This window comes from Elephas maximus, chromosome 11 (genome assembly GCF_024166365.1).
Source record: "Elephas maximus indicus isolate mEleMax1 chromosome 11, mEleMax1 primary haplotype, whole genome shotgun sequence".
Lineage (NCBI taxonomy): Eukaryota > Metazoa > Chordata > Mammalia > Proboscidea > Elephantidae > Elephas > Elephas maximus.
The window spans coordinates 78,162,953-78,187,816 of NC_064829.1; the positions used below are offsets into that span (position 1 = coordinate 78,162,953).

General features: G+C 42.8%; 2 protein-coding genes across 4 annotated transcripts in view; both read left to right on the plus strand.

The window, feature by feature from the left end:
• The first annotated feature begins 9,875 nt into the window (after positions 1–9,875).
• On the plus strand, positions 9,876–10,994 carry LOC126086142 (basic proline-rich protein-like). Its single transcript, XM_049902334.1, has one exon. The coding sequence runs from the start codon at positions 9,876–9,878 to the stop codon at positions 10,992–10,994; it is 1,119 nt and encodes a 372-aa protein (XP_049758291.1).
• The window catches only part of SOCS6 (suppressor of cytokine signaling 6), a 36,015-nt gene continuing 21,674 nt past the window's right edge, over positions 10,524–24,864 (plus strand). Inside the window, exon 1 of one of the 3 annotated variants that reach the window (XM_049901119.1) lies at positions 10,524–10,628. The gene's annotated coding sequence lies outside the window, so the exon portion shown is untranslated. Of the gene's footprint in view, positions 10,629–10,875; positions 11,417–11,447; positions 15,830–24,864 lie in introns of those variants that run through there. The other 2 variants (XM_049901121.1, XM_049901120.1) reach the window with 2 other exon arrangements.

Here is a 24,864-nt window from a genome sequence, read left to right on the forward strand (position 1 = left end):
ACCACCAGGGCTCCAGTGTATAACCAAAAAGAAGTAATTAAGTTCTAGAAAACATAAAGGAAGTGTATTTCATCTCACAGAAAATGTCTGAGTTCTGTGTTTTATTACATCTGCTTTAAACATGTTTTAGGCTGAAAGAGTTTGCCATGTTCAAGCATGGCTTTGAAGTTTGGGATTTTTGTTCCTTATTTGAGATCTCTGGGTAGAGCAAATGGTTTTCACTCAACCACTAACCTAATGGTTTGAACCCTCTCAGTGGTGCTGCGGAAGAAAGCCTTGGTGATCTGCTTCTGGAAAGATTAAACCAAAAAAACCCTACGGAGCAGTTCTACTCTGTAACACATGGGGTCACCATGAGTTGGAACAGACTCCATGGCAAAGAGTTTTTTGTTGTTATTGTTGCTAATTTGTCAGTATAATAGAAGTAAAACTGTTTTGGTCTTAGGAGTCCCTCAGAAGAAAGGTCTGGCAATCTACATCTGAAAAATCATCCATTGAGAACCCTATGGAGCATAGCTCTATTCTGACATACCTGCGGTGACCATGAGTTGGAATCAACTTATTGATAACTGGTACTGGTGTCTTGGCCCTGCCCTCTGGAACTCCCTGGGACAACTTGTGGCCAAGCTGCTGTTCAAACCTGTCCTTGTCTGGTTTCTCACCTTTCCCAAGGGAGGCAGGTCCAACAGTTAAACCTATTAGTGGCCTGCACTGACAAGCAACAAAGACTAAATACACTCCAGGCATTTGTTAGGGAATGAAAGGCTTATCCTGCTGCCACTCAATACTTATCAGCAACTCAGTTGAGATAGATTGTATTTACAGTGGTAACTGTCAGGGACTCAGTGAAAGCCCCCCAGTAGGCAGGAGGGCTACATACTCGAAGGGCCATTGTGTGCTCCATAATCCCCCGTGGAATTCTTTTCAGACAAAATTGAACCTGAAATTAGTCAGTGGCAAAGAAAATCTGATTCATACTGTTGTTTCCTTAGTAGCTCTCTAGGTCTGTCTCTCTGCATTGCTTTCTTTTTGCAAGTTAAATCCTAGAGTTGCCATATTTTTCCCTGGTTTATGCAAACTCAGGAATATCTTTAAGGGACAATCTGCTAGAAAATTCTTCTAGAAAATCTTGATCAAAATTACTCATTGACCGTTGTTAATGTTAAGTTTGCTGTTATAATGAAAGATACACTCTATGCCAATGAAAATGTATCATTCAACTAAAATAATTAGGTATTTATTAATAGGCATTTATTTATTTCCTTAGATAATAAACTGCTCTCTTTTGCCAAAGGCTTTTCTTAGGTTAGTGCAAAGACCCTTTCATTTCTGGGTCTCATTTGAAGTCGTCCTTTTTCATGATGACAATTTAGAGTGATAAAAGAAGAAAGAGATGAATAGGGGACCAACTTAGTATTTACTTGTTGTGATAATTATTAATATATAGCTAAAAGTTAGCACTGCCTTAGAGGTAGCACCACCTCTTCTTGATCAAAAGGACTAGGGGTGAGACATCATTAAAAACTGGCTTTGAGACTTGCTTGCCTGACAGAGACTGGAGAAACCCTGAGAGTATGGCCTCCTTTCAGCTCAGTACTGAAGTCCCTCCTGAGGCTCACCCTTCAGCCAAAGATTGGACAGGCCCATAAAACAAAATTAGACTAAAAGGGCACACCAGCCCAGGGCCAAGGACTAGAAGGCAGGAATGAACAGGAAAGCTGGTAATAGGGAACCCAAGATTGAGAAGAGAGAGTGCTGACATGTTGTGGGGTTGTTAATTGATGTCATAAAGTAATATGTGTACTAATTGTTTAATGAGAAGCTCTGATTTTCTTCAGTTTCAGTTTGAACTTGCATATGAGCAATCATGGTCTGTTCCATAGTCTGCCGGCCCCTGGCCTTGTTCTGATACTGAGCTTTTCCATTGTCTCTTTCCACAGATGTAGTCAGTTTGATTCCTGTGTGTTCCATCTGGCAAGGTCCATGTGTAATCAAAATTAACGTTACCGAAGAAGGGAGATAAATCTGGGACAGAGAAATATATTCCGAGAATGTTTTCCTTTGTTTTTAATTGTGGTAAAAACGTATATAACACAACATTGGCCAATTCAGTATTTTCTCATGTACAATTCAGTGACACCGATTACATCAATCCTGTTGTGCAACCGTCACCAATGTCCATTGCCAAATTTCCCATCACTGTAAACAGAAACTCAAAGCTTCCTAAACAAACAAAAACATTTAATGAAAGGAACACAGAATGCTGATAATTCCATAATTATCAGCATCTGAATAAATTCAAATGCATACAAAGGCCTGATGGCAAAAAATCATGATAAAATATATAATAAGTATTTGGGCATAATCATGTAGCTATTGGCAACTTAGGAATCCTACGTAAACCCCATGCGGAAAATTATACCCACTTATTTATTTGAGTGGTAGAGGCATAGAGTGCAATGGTTAAAGAGGGGTGCAAAACAACACCATGTGGGTTCAAATCCTGGTTTTTTCACTTTTAGCTGCGTGACACCAGGCAAATTATTTAACCTCTCTGTAACTCATTTTCCTTGTCTGTCAAATGAGGTGTACTAGTTATCTCTTTGGAAACTACTCTGTCCTGTAGGGTCACTATGAGTCGGAATCGACTCGACGGCACTGGGTTTGGTTTAATTATCTCTTAGGAGTCCCCGGGTGGCACAAATGATTAAGTGTTCAACTACTAGCCAAAGACTGGAGTTTCAAAGCAACCCAGAGATGCCTTGAAAGAAACTAAAGATCTGCTTCTGAAAGGTGATAGCTGTTGAAAACCCTATGGTGCACAGTTCTGCTCTGCACACATGGGGTTGCCATGAGTCAGAATCGGCTCAACATCAACTAACAACAAGTTATCTATTACCTCAAAACAAACCACCTCAGAATTTAGTGGCCTAGAACAGTAAAGACTTATTGCACAATTTTTTGAGTCAGGAATTCAGACGAGGCTTAGCTTGGAATCTCTTATGAGGTTGCAGTTAAGTGTGGGTGGGCTGCAGTCCCTGAAGGGCTTGTCTGCGGGGAGGGTTCCTGAGTTGGTTCACTCATGTGGTGCTTGTTGTTTGCAGGTGGCCTCTGTTTGTCCTAATATGGGCCTCTCCATGGTCTGCTTGGGTCTCCTCACAACATGGTGACTGGCTTCCCCCAGAGTAAGCGCTCTATGAGAGCAAGATGGAAGCCACAATACCTCCTATGAGTTAGCCTCGGAAACCCCACTCGGTCTCTTCTGTAATATCCTATTGTTTACACAGTCAGTTCTATTCACTGTGGGAGGGGTAACACACGGCATGAGTACCTGAAGGTGAGGACCACTGGGGGCCATCTTGGAGTCTGGCTACCAAGTGGGCAGTGAATTAGGAGTTGTGTGCTGGCTTAGGCCAAGGATGGGTCAAAATTCAGGTGCCTGGAGGTTGGAGAGAGACTTAACCATAATTTGACTAACAAGCACTTTGTGGGCCATTGCTCAGTGGGCACAAAACTGAGTAGCTAATCATTTATGAGGCACAGAATGGGGATTTGGAGAGTCTGTCTCTGGCCTTGTCCTAAGTAAACAAGGGGACATCTGTGAATCTCATCTAAGTCCTATGGGGCAGGGAGGGTTCCTTGCAGTGAGCTGTTTCTGATGCAGAGCGAGGGGATTTCTTAACCTTTGCTGTTTTCCAAAATCGTAGCGCTTGGGTAAAGTTCAACATTGTCACTCTCCCAGGCAGAGTGCTTTGTAACTTATCTAGTTCTAGCTCACTTCTGCAGGCCCACTCTGTACCAGGAATCGCTGGGTGGCATAAACAGGTTAAGCATTCAACTACTAACCGAAAGTTTGGCGGTTCAAACCCACCCAGAGGTGCCTTAGAAGAAAGACCTGGTGATTTGCTTCAGAAAGGTCACAGCTTTGAAAACAGTTGGGGTGCAGTTCTACTCTGACACACACGGACTCGCCATGAGCTGGAACTGACCCAAAGGCAGCTGGTTTGTCTTTTGTATGTTTTTACTATGGCCCCTGGGAGCTCCCTATTCCTGGCACTGTCACACACTGGAGGTGCTACAGGCCAGGGGCAGCTCTAGTCACAGCTTATGTCCTTTGGCTTTTTCAGAGTGAGTCTGCATCAGTCAAATCCCCAGGGCACCGGCCAAGCTTTCTGTTCGATTTTCTTGAAGCTGCCCATCGCTGGACTTTAAATGGGGTGGTGGTGGGGAGGTGTGAGGGAGGGGAGATCTCCATCTATCCCTCATTAGAGGATGGGACACAGAGCAACCCTGAAGACTCTAAAAATACTCACTTTTATAAATTTATCCCCACTGGCCTCTTCTAGTTTTTGGCTTCTTCTCTTTTATATCCCTGAAGCTAGGTGGGTAGGCTAATTTGTGCAGAACTGGTTTCGGAAACACTTTTTTTTTTTTTTTTTGCAAGTTTGATGTGGAAGACTTAGCGCTTAAAGTAAGGATACTTAGCACCTATTGTTCTCAACCTCAACCAAAGCTCTGCTCTGAGCCCACAGGACATTAAAATGGAAGCTGGGGTAAAGCTATTCTCTGAAAGACACTTCTGCAACACTTTTTTCAAGAACTCCTTTGGATCTCCAGTCTGTCGCTACTGAAATGTGACTCAGAATAGTAAATTTATACATACCAATTCCAAAGGTATTTTTGGTATTGTTATACAACAAGACATTCAAATGATCATTTTCTTGAACTAGCACAAACCTCATATTTCTGAAATATGTCTGCTGTCAAGTGAAGAGAGTAAAAGTACTTCTTTGTGAATTATACTCTTAATCTAAATATCCAAAGTCATCTTTGACTGGCAGGCCTTAGGCAACACTACTCATTCTATAAATTTGTCCTGGCTTGCTTACTTAGTTTTTCTCTAATGAGATAAATCTGAATTGTAGCACATTTAAGGTATTGTGTCATCTGTGACTAGATTCATTCTCAAGAATATATCTGAATAGTAAATTGTAAGACAACCTACTGTAAAATAATTGTTGCCAATCTAGCTATTTTTAACCTAGGGTTACTATCCTCTGATAAAGAATAGTAGAAAAATTAAGGGATTAGGTTTTTTAAAAAGTCATTAACCTTGAACTCATGTTCTCTTTCTAATTTAAAGGCTTGTCTATATGCCAGAATCTGAAAGTCTTTCTAAATAGTGGCTTGAGGTAAACAAAAGGTATCTATTTGAAAGTATGTACAATCTGTAAAAGAGTGACTAAAGTACAAGCAATGCAAACTTTGGCAAATTTAATGACTATTATATAATTAGTTCCATGTATGCTCTTCAAATAATTTACTCATTCAGCTTCTCATTCATAAATTTGCAATAATTTTGCTAAACATATTAGGAAATTTTGCAAACAGAAATAATACAAACAATTTCAAAGAAACTTGGCAGTTTTTTTTTTTTCTCATTTATTTGCTCATTTATTCAACTATTTGATACTAAAGTTTTACTGAGTTTGCTCAGTAGCTGTCAGAGGTGAAGGAGAAAACCTTTGTGCTCTTGGGTTCTAGGGTCTCTCAGGAAAGAGCTATTTAACAAATAATCGTGTAAATAATTAAACAGTGACAAGCATAATAAGGGCCCTGAAAGAGAAGTAATAATAGCTGCTATTTATTGAGGATTTACACTAAGCCCAGGTCTGTGCTAAGTGCATTATATAATCATTTAATCCTCTCAGTTATCCTATGAGGGAAGGACGACTGTTACGATTGTAATGGACTGCCACTGTTCGGGCTCTTCCATCTTTTCCTTATGGGGAACCCATTTTTTGTAGTTGAAGTTGCCTGCTCCATGTGTAATTCTACAGGGATGTATGCACACAGGACCCAGCCTTGTCGGTCAGAAAACTTCATTCCCCTGACAGCATTTATGATCTAAGACAGGCCAATAAGTGCCTTCTTGGTTGGGAAAAGGTATGCAATCTCAATCGGCTGCTAACTCAAAGGTTGGAGGTTTGAGTCTACCCAGAAGAAAGGCCTGGCAGTCTACTTCCAAAAAATGAGCCACTGAAAATCCAATGGAGCACAGTTCTTCTCTGACACTCATGGGGTCACCATGAGTCAGAGTCGAGTCCACAGCAACTGGTTAAAAGGTTCCTCTCTCTTCCCCTTCTGGAAGGAGGGAAGAAGTGCTTAATTGTAGAAATCAAACCAGACTTGAAATTGGGGCACTTCAGTTCAAGTTATGACTCAGCTACTTTCAGCCTGGAGACCTTGGGCAAGTCATTTGGTCTCACAGAATCCGATTCCTCCTCTGTAAAATGAGACTGTTAAAGATGATCAATAAGGGTCCTTCTGTCTCTAGAAGCCATGACTTTAGGTGGAAGAGGCAGAACTCTGCTCTCCTGCCTTTGTTTTATGGGTTGATTTGTGTTCCTCCAAAAGATATGTTGAAGCTCTAAGCCCCCGTTACCTGTGAGGGTTACCTTATTTGGACGGTTAAGAGCTTGACTACTAGCTGAAAGGTTGGTGGCTCAAACCCACTCAGAGGTGGCCTCAAAAGACAGGCCTGATGATCTATTTCTGAAAGGTCATAACCTTGAAAACCCTGTGCAGTACAATTCTACTCTGCACACCTGGTGCAGCCATGAGGCAGAATCAACTCAAAGGGAGCTGACAACAACAAGTTACCAAGAGGTCACACCGGAGTAGGATGGGCTCTAATCCCATAAGACCGGTATCTTTATAGGAAGAGAAAACAGAAAGACAGACAGATGCAGAGGGAAGACAGCCATGTGAAAACTGAGGCAGAGATTGGAGTTAAAAAAAAAAAAAAAAACAGTGGCCATCGAGTTGGTTTGGCTAATGGCATCCCCATGTATGTCAGAGTAGAACTGTGCTCCATAGGGCTTTCAATGGCTGATTTTTTGGAATTAGATCCAGGCCTTTCTTCTGAGGCACCTCTAGGTGGACTCTAACCTCCAACTTTTTGGTTAACATCAGAGAGTGTTAACATTAACTATTTGCATGACTCAGGAACTCCAGATTAGAGTTTGCCACAAACCAAGGAACGCCTGGGGCTACCAGAAGCTGGAAGATACGAGGAAGTCTCTTCCCCCAGAGGCTTCAGAAAGAGCATGGCCCTGCCGACACACTGAATTTGGACTTCTAACCTCCAGAACTTTAAGAGAATAATTATCAGTTGTTTTGAGCCACCCAGATTGTAGTACTCTGTTATGGCAGTTCTTGGAAACTAATACACCCTGTTCAGAAGTTAGATTTCAGAATGACTCTTTGTCATTATCATTGTATAGCAAGTATATCAATCTGTGTCCATGGCTGCAAACAACAGGAAGTGGTTACCGTGAGCAAAACAAGAATTTATTCGAAGGCTATTGGGGTTGGCGGCAGGAACAGCCTGGTCCCCCTCCTCCTCCATGCGTCCTCCACGTTTGCACCATTTGCCCAAGAGTCAAAGTTCTAGGCACATTTAGCTGTGATGGGTGTAGGTAGGGCAGAGATAAGATTTCCCCAAAGGGTTGGATAGTGGACCGCCAAGAAAAAAAAACACGTCTACAGCCAAGAAATGTTAGAAATTCGGCCAAGCATGGAAATTTAAATAAGTAGGCTTAGACACTTGTATCTCTATACTTCTTGGAAGAAGTACAGCTGAATAATCCGTAGAAGCGAAGAGGATGGCGAGACTTCGTATCATGTATTTTGGACATGTTATTAGGAGGGGCCAATTCCTGGAGAAGAACATCATGCTTGGTAAGGTAGAAGATCAGCAAAAAAGAGGATGACCCTCTACTAGTAGGACTGGCACAGTGGCTGCAACAATGGGCTCAACCATAGCAACGATTGTGAGGAAGGTGCAGGACCAGGCAGTGTTTTGTTCTGTTGTACATGGGGTCACTACAAGTCGGAACTGACTCAGTAGCGTCTAACATCTCTACATTAAAGCTGTTGCTATGTTATTGATATTGTTGTCATTATTATTTTAATTCAGTGGTTAGGAGCTCATATTGTGGAATCAGAGAGATCTATGACTGAATTCCAGCTCTGACCCTTAGTACCAGCCTGAGTTTGGGTATTCACTACTTAGACACTAGAAGCCTCAGTTTCTTCATCTGTAACATGGGGACGATGCAGTGCCTGGCCCACAAAATATACATTACCTAGTAATAATAATCATGATGAACCAGGCATCAAGTTAGGTGGTTTTCATGTATTAGCTCATGTAATCTTCACAACTATGTGATATAGTTAATATTAGAACAACCCCCTCACCCTTTTACAAAAAATAGAAATTGAGGTTACAACTGAGAAAGTTGTTTAAGCCATACGAATAGTCAGAGCTGTGATTCCCTCCGCGTCCCCCGGCCCCCCTTCCCCCCCCCCCCCGCCCCAGTGCAGAAGCCGTGGGTCTCCTTAACTTCAGAAATCTTCCTCCATCCTTGCAGGGCCTCATTGCTTAGGGCTCACTTGTCCATAATGCATAGTCTCCTGCTTTTTGTCTTTTACAGATCAAATAAGGAGACACTGTCACCTTGATAGTGCCATCTATCTCATAATTTCTCCTTCCAAATGGTTTTAAAAAAGGTTTGAAAAGTTTGTTGCTTTTCTAATATTGCTTGTTCCCACCATGAACCTCTCTGACCATTCAATTTCAATTTACATTCTGCAGTTCACTGTGATTAGGTATTTGATAATTGATTTGTGGGAACCCTGGTGGCGTAGTGGTTAAGTGCTATGGATGCTAACCAAAGGGTCGGCAGTTGGGATCCGCCAGGCGCTCCTTGAAAACTCTATGGGGCAGTTCTACTCTGTCGTAAAGGGTCACTATGAGTCAGAATCGACTCGACAGCACTGGGTAATTGATTTGTATGTACATCAGGGTAATAATAATGGTAGGCAACCTAGGTGGTGACAACGGTTAGGCACTTGACTACTAGGTGAAAAGTTGAGTTCAAACCCATCCAGTGGCGTCTCAGAACATAGGCCTGGTGATCTGCTTCTGAAAGGTCACAGTCTTGAAAGCCCTACAGAGCAGTTCTAGTCTGCATACATGGCGTCACCAGCAGTTGGAATGGACTTCAAAGCAAGTAGCAACAATGGTTGCTATGGTTGAGTCAGCGCCGCCTCATGGCAACACCATGCACAACTGGATTAGACCGTTGTGATGCAGTTTAATAAATTCAAGGAATAACTGAAGATAGTAGACTGGTGACTAACACACAACCAATATATATGTTATTCAGTTCTAAAAATGATTGGATCATCTGAAGATCCAATTTCAGGTATTAAGTCACACTTGAACCACTTAAAAACTTTCCCCCCAGCCATATTTCTTTGCACTTTTAGTTTTTCTTTTAAAAGGGCCTTACTATTCAAGAGCACAATTTTTAAAGTCAGTAATAATTCTTAAGCTAGATTTGAGTGATAAACTTGTTTCCTCCTGTCGATTCTGACTCATGGCAACCATACAGGTCAGAGTAGAACAGCCCCACAGGGTTTCCAAGGAGCAGCTGGTGAATTCCAACTGCCAACCTACTAATTAGCAGCCAAGCTCTTAACCACTGTGCCACCAGGGCTCCAGATTTTAACGATAGTTATCTTTAATCCGTTTTCATTAAAAATAGGAGCGGACATTTTCCTAATTTCGTTGACAAAACTGTTTCCTGTTCTTAATAAATATTAGTAGCACATTCAGCCAATTTCTAAAGAAATGAGTCCAGAAAGGTTGACAAACTCTAGCTCTCTAAACCCTTGACGAATTCTAAAATCCAGACGGGTATTTCTGTGTAGAAATAAGTTACCAACATGCGCTAGTGAAGTATCACTTCTGTAAAACCCCTCCAAAAATTACTAAATGGAAAAATGGGTAGCTTGAAAAAAGTAATATGCTTTTTAAAAGTAGATTTGATTATCAAGCTGGAGAGGTGTGGGAAGGGGTCCCCAACTGTGGCCTGTTTCAGCGTGGGCGCTGGGCCGTTTTCTGTCTCTCCCCTGGCAGGGACGCGGCCAGGGTCACCGAGCGAGGAGAGGACCCCTGCCCTGGGGGTTCAGCCAGGCGCCCCACCAAGTCCCAGGGGCCGGAAGCCAGAGAAGACCTTCTTTTCTATGTTACTGGGCCCCCCCAGAGAGGGAGCCAGAAAAGGGGGAACAAGGACAGACCAGCGACGGAGCGCACTAGGCCCGCGGGCCATCATGGGCAGAGAGCCGAGGCGCCGGGCGCGTACAGGGCTTGGACCCTCCCCCCGCTCCCCAACGCCTTCGACACTCCCTGCCCTCCCCCCGGGTCCCCCTACCCCCGGGCTTCCCCTCAGACCCCGACCCGCGCCCCCCAACTCTCCTCGGACCCCCGCTCCCCTCCAAACTCCACCCCCCTTCAACCCTCCCCTCGGGCCCCTCTGACCCCCACCCCCCCTGCGGCCCGCTCCGCCCCACCCCTCGGGCCCTCCGACCCCGGGACCCCTTCCAGCCCGCCGCTCAGCTCCACCGCCAGGAGCCGCCGCTCCGCTCCCGCGCGGGCCGCAGCGCGGGTGCCCCCCCTGCCGGAGGAGGAGGAGGAAGGAGGCGGGTGGAGGCGGTGCCGGAGGAGGGCCGAGCGGCAGTCGCGCCGGCGCGGGCGGAGGACGCGGAGCCGGTCGCGGGTGAGCGCTGCGGGCTGGGGGGCGCTGCTAGGGCCTTGTCCCCGTCCGGGGCCCGGGGGGCGGGCTCGTCTCCTTGGCGGCGGGCAGGGCCGGGGTCGGGGGCGCGGGGCCGAGCCGGGCGGACCGGGCGGGCCGATCGGGCCGATCGGGCCGGGGGCGAGGCCTGCGGGCCGGGCCGGGCCGCTTCCGCCGCGCGCCCACCCGGCCCGGCCCGCAGGCCCGGCCGCGCCTTTGTTGCCCGCTCGGCCCAGGAGCCGGGAGCCTGGGCCTTCAGGTCCGCCCGCCTCGTCCCGCGGACCTGCGGACCGGGCCGGGCTGTGCAACCGGGGCGGGCGGGCCCAAACTGCGCTCCGGGGCCGGGGCTGAGGGTCGGCGGGCCGGGCCCCTCATGGAACGTGCTGCCGGACATAAGCGTGCTGCCATGGAGGTGGGGACGAGGGACTGGGGATTTTAAACGGCCCTGGGACCCAGGCGGGCCTTCACCTTTACTTGGTTTCGGTAGTTGCCAACTTCAGGGACACCATCGCGGCTGCTCGGGTAGCAGAACCTGGACATTCCTTAGAGGCGGGTCCTGGCCCCAAACTTGGAGTGTGTGCGGCCATCTGCATGCCAACTTACATGTAGTCAGAACGTGAGGCTTGGGGTTCCTGTCCCCACTTCTTTGGAATAAAGGGTCCAGGTGGGGGCATATGGTGGAACTGGGGCTTCCAGGAGTGAAGTGTGTGGTATTGAATTAAGCTCACCACTTGTGTTTGGAACGTCTCCCTTGGATAAGGCAACGTGTTAAGGTGGGTGAGGACCGAAGAGCATAGTGGTCTCATAACGTGAATAAGACACTAGGTGTGTCCCAACTATGATTTTGATTTACTGTGTTCTCGGAATAAAGATACATTTGTAGTCAAAAGTAAACTTCCATCTACTTCAAGATGAAGTATCTGACACATTCTCACCTACAGTACGCAGAAAGTTATCCTGCCATCTTCTTAACCCACCGGCTCCCACAACATGAAATCCACTTAGCTTGAGTGAATTTTAAGGATGTTTGGTGCTATGGAGAGTCAACCTTATGTTAAGGCATGCGTGACTTTGTTTACCAAGCTTAACAGATAAAACTAAAAAGTCGTCGGTGGTATTTTGACATTCGCTTCTGCTTTCCATTTTCTCTTTAGTCCTTTGTCACCTAGTATGGACATACTGAGTTGCAGAATCTGTCCGTGTTGTAAGCAAGGTAGGGCCTCACCCTGCCCCTCTTCTTGCCTTTGAGGAAGCTGTCTGACTGACAGTGGACTTGGTGGAGGTTCTTCTTCCCTGGCTCCTGGCCAGTGCTTTCCACTTTGAATGTGGGTAAGGATCACCAGTTTATTCACCTGAACCTTTACTTCTTTTGAACCATTGATTTTTTTTTTTTTTTCCTTGCCCGTTGCCCTCCATTCTTACGGTGGGAAGACAGGCCGGCAGTAAGCTCTGCCTCCACCCAGGGGCACACCCTTGTGTCACCTAGCCACCCTCCCTTGGCACACAACTGGCAGGGAGTGGCGGCAGAGGGATCTGATGCCATAGAAGGCGTTGGGGTGTAGAGGCTCTGGTGAGCTGACCGCTTTCTGAGCAGTTGCAGTCCATGATATTCTCTGGTCTTGCTTTAGACCTGGAAAGGTGTTCTTTTGCATTGCTTTCTTTTTAGGGAACAGAAAGCAAGTACCTTCTTCAAACCATCTTTTTATGTTATCATACCTCACAAGTGGCCAGTTTTCAGGAAACTTTTTTGCTGCTGATCCCAGTTTATTTTGGTTGTGGAAGTAATTGTGTGATCTTCTTTCAAAGTCATACACTGAAAAGGGGGGAAACGTTATGTCCATTTCCAAATTTGTGACAATTACAGTTGTTATGAAGTCTCTGGGTAGTGCAGTTGTTTCAGCACTTGACTACTAACCAAAAGGTTGGTGGTGCGAATCCACCTGGCGGTGCCTCAGAAGAAGGGCCTGGTGATGTACTTGCAGAAGATTATTGCCACTGAAAACCCTTTGGAGCACAGTTCTGCTCTAATACATGTGGAGTCGTTGTGAATTGGAATCGACTTGATAGCAACTAGCACTGTTGTTATTCTCTCCTAAAAATATCATATGAAATGGGATGAAACACAGGCACATATATAATGTAAAATACTCTATATTACTTATAACCTAGTAGTCAGAATCGACTAGACAGCAACAGGTTTTTGTTTTGTTTATAGCTAATGGATGTGTAAATCTCCCGTTTAAATACTTAGAGAAGGGTAAGTAGGTAAATGACCTGAGCTAAGAAGGCTACCTTTTGCTAGTTTCTGTTTGTAGCATGCCTTACAGGTAGGGAAGATTATCTTTTTCAGTTCCCTATCTGCATCCCTCCTTTTCCAGTTTTGGAAATGGCACTTACATCTATGGTACCTCTGAGTACTTCTGTAAAAATTTTCCTTTTACAAGGGAGAAATTCCTCATACCGGTATGTGTCATAAAAAGAAGAGCCCTTCTTGTGTGAACAGATTGATTGAGATAATGGTCCAGGTAGCAGAAGAGAAACAGCAGTGGGACCTGCTTTACAGCGTGCTGAGGGTGAAGCTGTCGTGAATGTTTTCATGGATAATTTGTTATGCTGCTCAGCATGATGGCTTAGCTGATAAGTGGTAAAGACTTTAGGACCAAGGGCATGTTTTACTTTCAGCTGATCTCAGGGATTTCATTGATGATACCACACAAACATTGAATCTTAGTTGGGACAGTTGTTTTAAAGTGGCTGTTGGAAAACAGATTAAGAGAGTACCTGTATCTTGGTCTTGATGTTTGAAGAATAGAAGTATTCAGATAAAGGCATCTAAGGTTCATTTCTCACATTACACATAAAAGACATTTTTAGAGATGTTAGACCTGTGATAAAGAACATACTTTTACTATTTGTGTGATCTTGAACAAGTTTTATATTCTCTCTGAGTCTTACTCCTCACGTGGACTAACGTGGGGATAAGAGTCCATCTCCCAGAGTTATTGCGAATGTATTTTGCTTAGAGTTTGAAATCTTTTCCATGGCCTACAAGGTTTCTGTCTAGTTCTGAAAAAAAAAAATTTTTTTTTTTTGGCTTAGTTCTGAAGACAGTCTTGAACCACCCCGTGCCTTACCACAAAGTTAAGCTCTAACATTTCTGTTCCTCAAGGTACCAGGCTGTTTCCTGCCTCCCCGTTTTTGATATGGTTGCTCCCTTTGCCTAGAATATTCTTCATGGTTGGTTCATTCTTAGATCTTGATCTGGCGTCGCCACCTTGGAGATGCCTTTCCTGGTTAGTCTACTGTATAGCCTTTTCATGAGGGCAGTGTTGGTACAGATTCCCTTGTAGGACCTTCCATGTGGGAGACATGGGTTCAGGTGCTGGCCAGTGCACCTCAAGCATAGCCACCACCTGTCTCTCAGTGGTGGCTTGCATGTTGCTATGATGCTGAACAGGTTTCAGTGAAGCTTCCAGACTGAGACTAGGAAGAAAGGCCTGGTGATGTACTTCCAAAAATCAGCCGGTGAAAATCCTGTGGATCACAAAAACAGTCTGATCCACAGCTGATCATGGGAGCGGTAGCAAGACCGGGCAGCATTTCATTCCGTTGTACGTGGTGTCATTATGAGGCAGGGGTGACTTGATGGCAGCTAACAACAACATAGATACTTAAGCAGTCCTATCTTAGCACCTTGTATATCTGCTTCATAACATTTACGACTGTCTGTAATTGTTTAGATAACTTGTTGCTGGTCTGGCCATCCACGAGAACAGGTCTTGAGGTCTGACTTCTCTGTATCGCTAACACTTCTGGCAAGGCCTAGCCCCTGAGCAGGGATGTGGTGCACAGAAAGTGCTGCGCTGCTCCATACCTGGCACGTAGAAGCTCGGTAAACTGTCGTGTTAATATCGTTAGGTGTGCGTTAAAGGCAAAGTCATGCTGTGTTTATTTGAGAAATCTGTTGGTTTTTCGTATTATTTATTTATCCCTGTCTGAGCTGGTCTGCTCAGTTGAATAAATCATAGCACTAAAAAAGCCCAAGTCCTCATAGCATGGCCCAAATATAGAGGGCCATCTATCCCTGTAGCGCCATCATGTGTGTCTGTGGTGGCTCATGGACAGGACTGGTTGGTGCAGAGATAACCACGCTGTCGTCACTTCTGCTGGTATAACTGTTTGCAGTATGTGGGGAGTAACCACTCCAAGGAGCGTTTCCCTGGACATTAGCTTAGTAAGGTGAAACATCAGTCACCTGGAGCCTTCTACCATCCTCAGTTATCTGATGTAGAATTAAGCAGGAAGGGAAAACTCATTTGGAAATTAATCACTCCAAAGACCTGGAAGAGTCAGATTTCAACTGGTGAAGGCAGTTTTTCTCAGGGATTCAGATTTAGAATTGAACTTCACCCCTTCAATTTTATAGGCTAGTTTAAAAAAAAAAAAACTCAAGTCTTATTTGCCTTATGTGTAAAACAATGATAGTGCCTTCCTGGAGTTGGTGTGAAAGTTAAATGAGGTAATGCATGAAAATTTATTAGCTCAGTGCCTGGAGTATAACAAGTGCTGATAGTAGTAATCAGTTTAAAATGTACTAACCCCAGTAACTATGAGTAGTTAAAAGGATATTCTGATTCATCAGCAATGTCCACATAAGACTTGACTTCTTTTTAAGAAAGCAAGCGTGGAAAAAGCCTGTGAGACTAAAGGGACTAGAAAAAGGGAAATAAAAGAGGAGAGAGAATGGGTGCGCATAGAAATATTGTGGCCCAAGCTGTTAGAATTGTGAGGATTCCAGGTGGTGATGGGGGGCAGCAGTCGGATTGCTTGGCAGTGGGGTCCTTGTGATTGGATAGCAGGAGATCTAGACCAAGAAAGCTTCCGTCCTTATCTCCTCTGCAAAGCCTGATGCTCTTGTTTTCATGCTGTTCTCATGTAGTTACACATCACTCTTAGCTGTCACAAAATATTAAAATTGTTAAAAGGGCATCACATTTGGACACTACATTTGGGAAGCAGTGGCTGTCTCGTTTTCCTCAGCAGCAGACTCTTCAGAGGTAGAGAAGAAGCAAGCTGGCATTAAAAAGAGAAGAAGGAATATCTTGGAAGGCCCGGGAGGCAAACCATGACCTGAACAACAGTGAACCCTAAAGGGGTCACTACGCCATCCCGAAATTTTCTAGCAGGTAAATTTGGTCATCTGAGAAGACATTTCTCTGTGTACAGCAGTTTAATGACAACATGAGATATTATATTTAATGTACATACTTGTGTTTAAAGTGTCTTTTCAGAAGGCAGAGGAATACATGACTTCTATTAGAAAGGCAGCCATGCGTGTTGATTTTCATGGTAGATGTTATTCTGACTACACCAATAACAAGCTGAATGATTGAACTAACAGGGTTAGTTCTCACTGGTAGGCCTGTTACTTTGTATGATTTTCTTTTTGTGAATTTTGTTTTGGTGATTATAATAAAGTTGTTTGTTATTGAAACATAATTTTTGATTTTTAAATGAAATATCATCATCCCTCTGTCAGTAGTCGTGTTTGTTGATATTTAAAAGTTTAAAAAAAAAAAACATTTTTAGAGAATAACATTATGACCCAGTATCAGACTTTGACAGGCTCTGTAATTATGTACCAGTGCATAGGGTTGCATTAAGATTTCTGTTGTTTTATACATTTGCAGAAGGAATCTTATTAGATTAGCTTCACTCTTACAGGGATGATGAGGAAATTGAGACTAAGGCTAAGAATCTGCTCAGAGTCACACACCACATTACCGCCAGATTTAAGAATGGGGGTTAATGTGTTCGAGTTTTACCAGAAAAGTCTAATGTGTTAGACCTTTTTATTATCTCTTGGATTATCTTGTATTATTTTTTTAGGCATACTGTCTTACCATTGATGAGAGATGTTTTAACTTAATCCTAGGAGTCAGAATTTGGATCTGTGCCTTCATGGAGCCTGTGACAGTTGAGCTGGCTCTTGAAGGATGACCTGTATTTGATTAATTTGATTGGGAAGAGATTAAATTAGAAGGCAGGGACAGTATCTCAGACAGGGTGAACAGCAGGAGCCTATATCATCATCCTAGGAGTTCCTTGTGCGTCTTTCTTTTGTGGGCTTCCCTGTTCTTAGTTTACTTCCTTAGTTTAATGGAGCTCATCCTCCTAGTAAGGAGCCCTGGTGGTGCAGTGGTTAAGCACTTGACTGTTGACCAAAAGGTCAGCAGTTCCCATCCAGTGGCTCCATGGGAAAGAGACCTGGTGATTAACTTCCGTAAAGATTACAGCCTAGGAAACCGGGAACCAGAAGCAGTTCTATTCTGTTACACAAGGTCGCTTTGATTCAGAATCAACTCTATAGCACACAACAACATCTTTCTGTTAACTTCTTGAGAAAGGTGATGGGGAGTTTTTTGTTTTTTAAAGCAAACAATTGTTTATTCTCCTCACACAGGGGGAACCTTGGAGGGAGGCCTACTAGGGCTAGTGCACAGTTACGTTAAGTAATCTATGACGCAGTTTCTTTTTTCTTCTTTCTGTGCCATCAACATTTGTTTTTTGAGGGGAGGTATTCTTTTTTTTGAGATCTTGCTTGTCAGAAAATGCCTGTGTTCTAAATACTGATTTATGGTCTGTGAATAGAATATTTTGGGTAATATTTTAGTCAGGATAGACTAGGTTATGCTGCAGTGATAAATTAACCCTGAGGTATTGGTGGTAAAGGACGGTTTATTTCTTGCACTCATAAAGCCTGCTGTGGGTCTGGGGCATCCCATGGCATTGTCCTGTGGATCCAGTCTGCTTTCACCTCTGTTATCCACCACATTACCACTTGGCTCTGAGCCGCTATAACACATGAAGAAGAGCTGACAGGTCACATGCTGATTCTTCACTGCTTTGGCCCAGAAGTGACATCTGTCACTTTTGTTCACAGTCCATTGTCTGGAACTAAATGTGGCCCTGCGAGGATGCTAAGAAATGTGGAAGAGCACCAGGATAGTCACTGAATTGTAAATGTGTGTTCTTATGGAAAGTAAATTTTCCCTTAGTTTTGTTTTTTGTATGTTAAAAAAAAAAATTATTATGGTAAAATCTGTATAACAAAATATTTGCTATTTTAACAGTGAACAATTCAGTGACATTAATTACATTCACCATGTTGTACAACCATTACCACTGTCCATTTCCAAATATTTTTCATTCCCCTAAACAGAAACTCCTTACCCGTTAAGCAGTAACACTCACATTTCCTCTTCCCCGCAGCCCCTGGTAAAAAAAAAAAAAAAAAAAAAAACATAAAGTTTTGTCTCTATGCATTTGCCTATTCTAGATATTTCATGTAAGTGGAGTCATACAGTATTTGTCTTTTTGTGTCTGACTGATTTCACGCAACATAATGTTTTCAAGATTCATCCATGGTGTAGCATGTATCAGGATTTCATTTCTCTTTATGGCTGAATAATAGTCCATTGCAGGAGCCCTGATGGCACAGTTGTTAAGCACTCGGCTGCTCACTGGAAGGTCAGTGGTTCGAACCCACCAGCTGCTCCTCAGGAGAAAAGACCTGACGATCTGCTTCTATAAAGATTACAGCCTAGAAAACCCTGTGGAGCAGTTCCATTCTGTCATGTAGGGTCGCTGTGAGTCAGGATCAACTCGAAGTCACACAACGACAACAACAATGTATGGATATACGACATTTTGTTCATCTATTCATCTGTTGGTGGGCACTTGGGTTGTTTCTACCATTTGACTGTATTGCAAATAATGCTACAGTGAGGACTGGTATACAGGTTATCTGTTTGAGGCCCTGCTGTCAAGTCTCTGGGGTATATATCTAGGAGTAGTATTGCTGGGCCATATGTAATTCTGTGTTTAACTTTGTGAGGAACCACCACGCTGTTTCTACAGTGGCTGCACCATTTTGCATTCCTACGAGCAATGGATGAGGCTTCCAGTTTCTCCACATACTTACTAACACTGATTAGTTTTCATTTTTCCAATCATAGCCATCACTGTGATTTTGATTTACATTTCCCTAGTGACTAAAGAAGGATCCCTGGTGCCGCAGTGCTTAAGCATTTTGCAACTAACTGATACCGGAAAACAAACCTGTTGCCATCGAGTTGATTTCTGACTCATAGCGACCCGGTAGGACAGAGTAGAACTGCCCCATAGAGTTTCCAAGGAGTGCCTGGTGGATTCGAACTGCCAGCCTTTTGGTTAGCACTAACTGATAGGATGATGGTTTTAACCTACCCAGAGGCTCCGGAAGAAAAAGACCTGACGACCTACTCCTGGAAAAGATTACAGCCTATAGAACTCAATGGGAGCATTTCTACTCTGTCACATGGCGTCTTTATGAATTGAAAATTGACTTAATGGTACCTAACAACACAGTGACTAAAGACATTACACGTTTTCTTATGTGCTTGTTGGCCATTTGTATGTCTTCTTTGGGGAAATGTTTATTCAAGTCCTTTGCCATTTTGAATTGTTCTTTTGTTGTTGGGTTGTTGGAGTTCTTTATATATTATGGATATTAGATCCTTTTTTGATATCTGGTTACCAAATATTTTCTCCTCTTCTGTAGGTTGTCTCTCTACTTTCTTGGTAAAGTCCTTGAGGTACAAAAGTTTTAAGTTTTGGAGAAGTCAATTTTATCTATTTTGCTTTTTGTTACTCATGCTTTTGGTGTCATGTCTAAGGGTTCTTTGTCAAAATTAGCTCCTGAAGCTTTACCCCTGTTTTGTTCTAAGAGCTTTATGGTGTTTTTTCTTATATGTACATCATCGATCCATTTTGAGTTAATTTTAGTATATGGTGTGAGGTATGGGTCCAGGTTCATTCTTTTGCATGTGGAGACTTCCCTTGGAATTTTGAAGGCATTAATCTACTGTCTTCTTGCTTTGTTACTGTTAAGTCAGCTCCTTTATGTCTCCCAATCATCTGTATGTAATTTTATTCCTTCCTGGAAGCTTTTTAGCATCTTTGTATTATCTCCTGACTTTTTTGTGGTGTGCTTTATTATTATGATTATTTTTTCCGGAGGTCCTGAGCATTCTAGTCTGTAAACTTGTGTTCTTCAGCTCTGGAAACAATTTTTTTTTCATTTCTTTTATAGTTTCTTCCCAGACTTTCTTTTTCTTTTCCTTTTTTCCCCCTGTGTGAAGCTCCCCTTTGTTGGATATTGGACCTCCTAAACTAATTTTCTTAGCTTTTCGCTTAATTTTTCATGTCAATTTTTGTTATTGTTGTTCTTTTTTTTTTTTTAAAGAAATTTCCTCAGTTTTGTCTTCCATTGAATCTTTAATTTTGGCTACATGTGGTAGTTTTGTCGTCTAAGCGTCCTCTTCACTTGCCCTTTTTTTAGAGTGGCACCTGACTCTTGTTCCAATTTGTGATACCGTTTCTTAGGCTATAGGGTTGCTGTGAGTCAGAATCGACTCAACAGCAACAGGTTTGGTGTTTTTGTTTTTTTTCTTAGGCTTGCTTTTTCTTGTCTTCCCTTCCAGCAGGCTTAGATTTCTGCTGTTTCCAGTTTTTCTAAGCCAGTTCCAGTTTTCATTGTCTCTGTGTGTCTTGGGGACAAGTGAAGATAAGGAAGTCTGTGTTTAATCACAAGCTCGTCCAGAGTTTGTTTTTCTTTTTTATAGTTTGTTTAAATTGTGTTGCCAGCATCAATGTATGTATTAAGGTCTTTCACTTTGGAAGAAACTGAATTCTAATTTTTCTTCAATAAGGTAGTGTTTTCTCTTAATGTTGACAGGAAGCCATATCCTTATTATTGAGCTCTGGGTAACCTGATTTATGAAATGCCTGCTCACCTGCAGTGGGCAACATGAATTATTTTAAGTTGGATCAGTTTAAAAGCATCAGAGACCTTCTCTTTGGGAGCCTATAATGAGTGGTTACTTTTGACAATTAAATTATCATTTTACAGTGCAAATAAGCCTCTTTTCCATTTTGTGAGATTTTTATATTATTATTGATTTGAATAATTACTGCTCTCCACGATTCCTTTTAATGCTAATGATCAATGGATAAGGTTTACATTCGCTATTATATACATTTAGTACATCTTACAGGGATTACTTTTTATATTCAAAATCTGCTATTCTGAAACCCCCTTCTTAATTTGGGTGTGCCTTAGAAAATGAGATTGTTTGGACCGAAAGCTTATATTCTCTAATGCAAACTGAATGAAAGAATCGTTAACAGTTTATGTGTTACATGCAGAAGTATTTGAATAATTGACAAATTGCTTTTTAAATTGCAGCATTTGTAAGGTCTGAAGGCCCAGAGAGTAGTCAAAGCAACTTTGTTACTTTTCAGTTATTTTTACATGGATGCTGCCTTTCAGGAGTTAAAAAATGTTGTTTTAGCAATTTAATACGATTTTTATGTATAAATAAAATACTTTAAATCTTGAAAGTAGTGAAAAGTAATGGAGGAATGTCATCACAGCACTATTTACTAACCGCAGCCCTACCCCGGAATAAAAACAACAAAAACCACATATATAGATATTCTTTGGACCCTTTTGAATTGGCTGTAGTTGTTCAAAAATTCTTAAAGGACTTTACCTGTCAGGTAGTATAACCAGTGAGGTGTCATACTTTCTCATAGGCAGTGAAAGTGGTGATATATTTTGGGAATTTGTTGTGTTATTAAAGTAATTCTCTTCTCATTTATTAAAATGCTAAATAATTATTTTGTAATTTATTATTGTCAGCTGTGACTATGTAGAAACGAATCATATTAAAACAACTGCATTTAAATAGTATTTTATACTTCTCACTCTAGAGGTGATTAATGCATTTATATGAGACGGTACAACATTAGATGTTTTCACCCTGTCAACTGTAATTACACATTAGCTGCTCAGGTGGGGTCATAGCTACTCGGGAATCACTGCTGTTATTGCTTCGGGGTATGTGGGGACCATTAGGGCTCTTAGTAATATTATGTCGGAGTGCCATATATTCAACGTGCAGACTAATCCCTTTTTCTATACTGCTCAAGTCTCCATTGACTTAGGATTTTAAAAGCTGTATGAATTTGCTTAAATGTATAATAATTACTTTAGAGAAGACTCAAGCCACATTCACAGAGTAAAGAGATAAGACTGAATTGTTTATTTGAATAGGTAAGTACCTAGACAAGTGTAAAAATGTATATATTAAAAATTCAATACAGAAAGACAGTGATGCGTGAGTATATAGGTATTGAAAAAATAATTGGGAACCTCAAGATTAGAGAACCTGAATCTTTTATAATGGGCAGTCAGACTGCCTGACCAGAAGGATACACTGTCTTTATTTCGCTGAACAGTAAACAAACATGTCCTTTGCTCTGGAAGGAGATGTCATCTGTGTCATTCAGGGCTGTTTGGCTGACAGATGTCCAGAACAAAAGGCCGTCAGTGCCTCTTAACAATGTGAATAGAAATGTGAGAGACACATGGAGAATTTTCTCCCAGCAGCGGTTTTTTGGGCGTTACAATATTCGCAGAACTTTGTAGCTTCTTTGGTAAAGGATCTATACCCTCCCTCCTAATTTATGTTTAGCCAGTAGGAAATGCTTTTTTTATGAAATCTAATTAACCATCCCCGTTGCTTACAGAGGGATCCTGCTGGTTCAGTGGTTAGTGCTCGGCTGCTGACCAAGTTTGGTGGTTTGAACCCACCAGTGGCTCCATGGGAGAAAGACCTGGTGATCTGCTGCCATAAAGATTACAGCCTAGAAAACCCTATGGGGCAGTTTTACTCTGTCATATAGGCTTGCTATGAGCCGGAATCGACTCAACAGCAATTTTTTTTTTTTTTTTTTTGGTTTTTAATTGGTTATTCTTTTCTCACAGTGAGTTGAGATAGAACTGGGATAAAAAACAAAAAAACAGCCACCGTGGAATTGACTCTGACTCATGCCAACCCATGTGTGTCAGAGTAGAACTGTGTTCCATAGGGTTTTCAGTGACTTGATTTTTTGGAAGTAGATTGCCGGGCCTTTCTTCCAAGGCACCTCTGGGTGGACTTGAAACTCAAACCTCCAACCTTTGGTTAGCAGCTGAGCACATTAACTGCTTACATCACCAGGAACTTCAGAACTGGGATAGCAAGGTTTTTAATTCATTTAATTCTGTTGTATATCTATGATGGCCCAGCCACTGTTCTAAACTCCCTGCATTTGTGGAGCCTACATTCTGCAAAGGGAGTTGGGGGAGACAATGAACAATAATCCCAATAACTTAATGAAAGCGTATGCATGTTAAGAGGTAATAAGTGTTGGAGGTAGGTGGGGAAGTGAGCAGAAAAAAGGTAGATTGGAGATGCCAGGTGGTGTTGGGTTACAGTTTTAAATTGATTGATCGGGATGGGCCTTGTTGAAAACCTGACACTTGAATGAAGACTTTAAGGAGAAGAGTTACCCAGTGGCAGAAAGAAAGGCCGGTGCAAACCCTAGATGGGAGTGTGCCTGGTGAAGTATATCCTTATACAGCAGGGAGTTCACCATGGCTGCGTTGGAGTGAGTGAGGGCAGGTTGGTAGGCGATAAGATTGGAGAGGTCATGGGGATGTGGATTTTAACTTTTACCACTAGAGGGATTTGAGCAGAGTGACCTGATAAAACATGTATTGTAAAAGGATCAGTTTAGCTGCCGTATTGTGCAAAGGCCATAGGTATCCAAAGAAGAAGGCAAAGGAAACTACCTAGAAGGCTGTTGCAGTAATGCAGGTGAGAGAGGACAATGGCTTGGACCGATGTGTGGTAAAAAGTGGTTGGATTCTGCATCTACTTTGAAGGTAGCTGCAGTGGGGATTTTGTAACATTGGATATGGGGTGTGAGAGGAAGAGTCAAGGATGATTCCGAAGGCTTTGAACCTAGCAGCTGGAAGAACAGCCATTAACAAAAGTGGGAAAGGCTGCAGGTTTGGAGGGTGGGTGGGAAAGATCCAGAGGTTAGTTTTGAACACATTACATTTCAGATACCTGTAAGACATCCAAGTGGAAATGTCAAGAAGGGAGTTGATTATAACTAGTCTGGAATTGAAGAGAGAGAAATTTGGAAGAGGATGGCTTGTGGATACCACTTGAACCCTGAAGGGTGAGTGAAATTGCTGAGGAGCATGGGCATAGAGGGAGAAGAGAAAACCAGCCCTGAGTGCTGGGATACTCCACCATTAAGAGGTTGGAGGGAGAGGAGAAGCCAGCAGAGGAATGACCCGGGGGGAGAGGTGTCCTTCCAACAAATGGTAAAGTCACGTCAAGGAAGAAGGAGTCATCCGCTGTGCCTCGTCATGCTGCTGGCAGCACCTAAGATCAGGACTGATGCTGGCTTTTCCATGTGGAGACCACTGGGGACTTAAACAAGAGCAGTTTCTGTGTAGTGGTGGTGGGGAAGGTCCCTTTGGTGTAGGTTTAAGAGAGAACAGAAGAAGTATAGACCTTGAGTATACACAATTCCTCCCAGGTGTTTTACTGCAAAGGGGATATAAGGTAGATGGGACCATAGGTGGTGGGGAGAGTGGGGTCAAAACAAGTTTGTTTATATATAAGAAAAATAGCAACATCTTGGGGAATGATCCAATAAAGGGTAAGTTTCTGGGAGGGAAAGAAGATCAAGTGCACAAGAGGAGGGTTGCCTTTAGACAGGAGCACGGATCATCTGTATAGGAACAGGATGGAAGTAGACAGAAACAGATGCTGTTGAGTGCGTGGATGTGGTGGGAGTCAAATTTCTTTGAATGGCCTTATTTCTCAGTGAAATAGGAAGCTGGGTCATCAGCTAAGACTGAAGAGGGGGCAAAGAGTTAGAGGTGTGAGGAAAGCTGTGAAGTGGCAGGCTGGGTAAATAAGAGAGGAAATGAACCAGGGGAGTGTATCTGATTCTCAGACAGCATTAGAGGTGCACCTGAGGGTTGTGGTCATGAATATAAGGTGAGACCCATCAGAGTGGTGATGGTTTCCTCCAGCCCCATTCTGCCGTATGGGTGCAGGCAGGGTATAGGCAGAGAGTTGATTTAACCAATATGTGGTTTTGCCAAGAGTTTTTCAGAGGGAGGGTGAGGCAAGGAAATTGAGGATATATGTAAAGGGAGTAATGATTAATCACGGAATTTTTAAGGAGGAAAGACAGTCTTTGGAAAGCTGGTAGGTTTACCGTTTACCATCCTTGTAATTTAGACTGAATTTTTAAGGCCAATCAATCC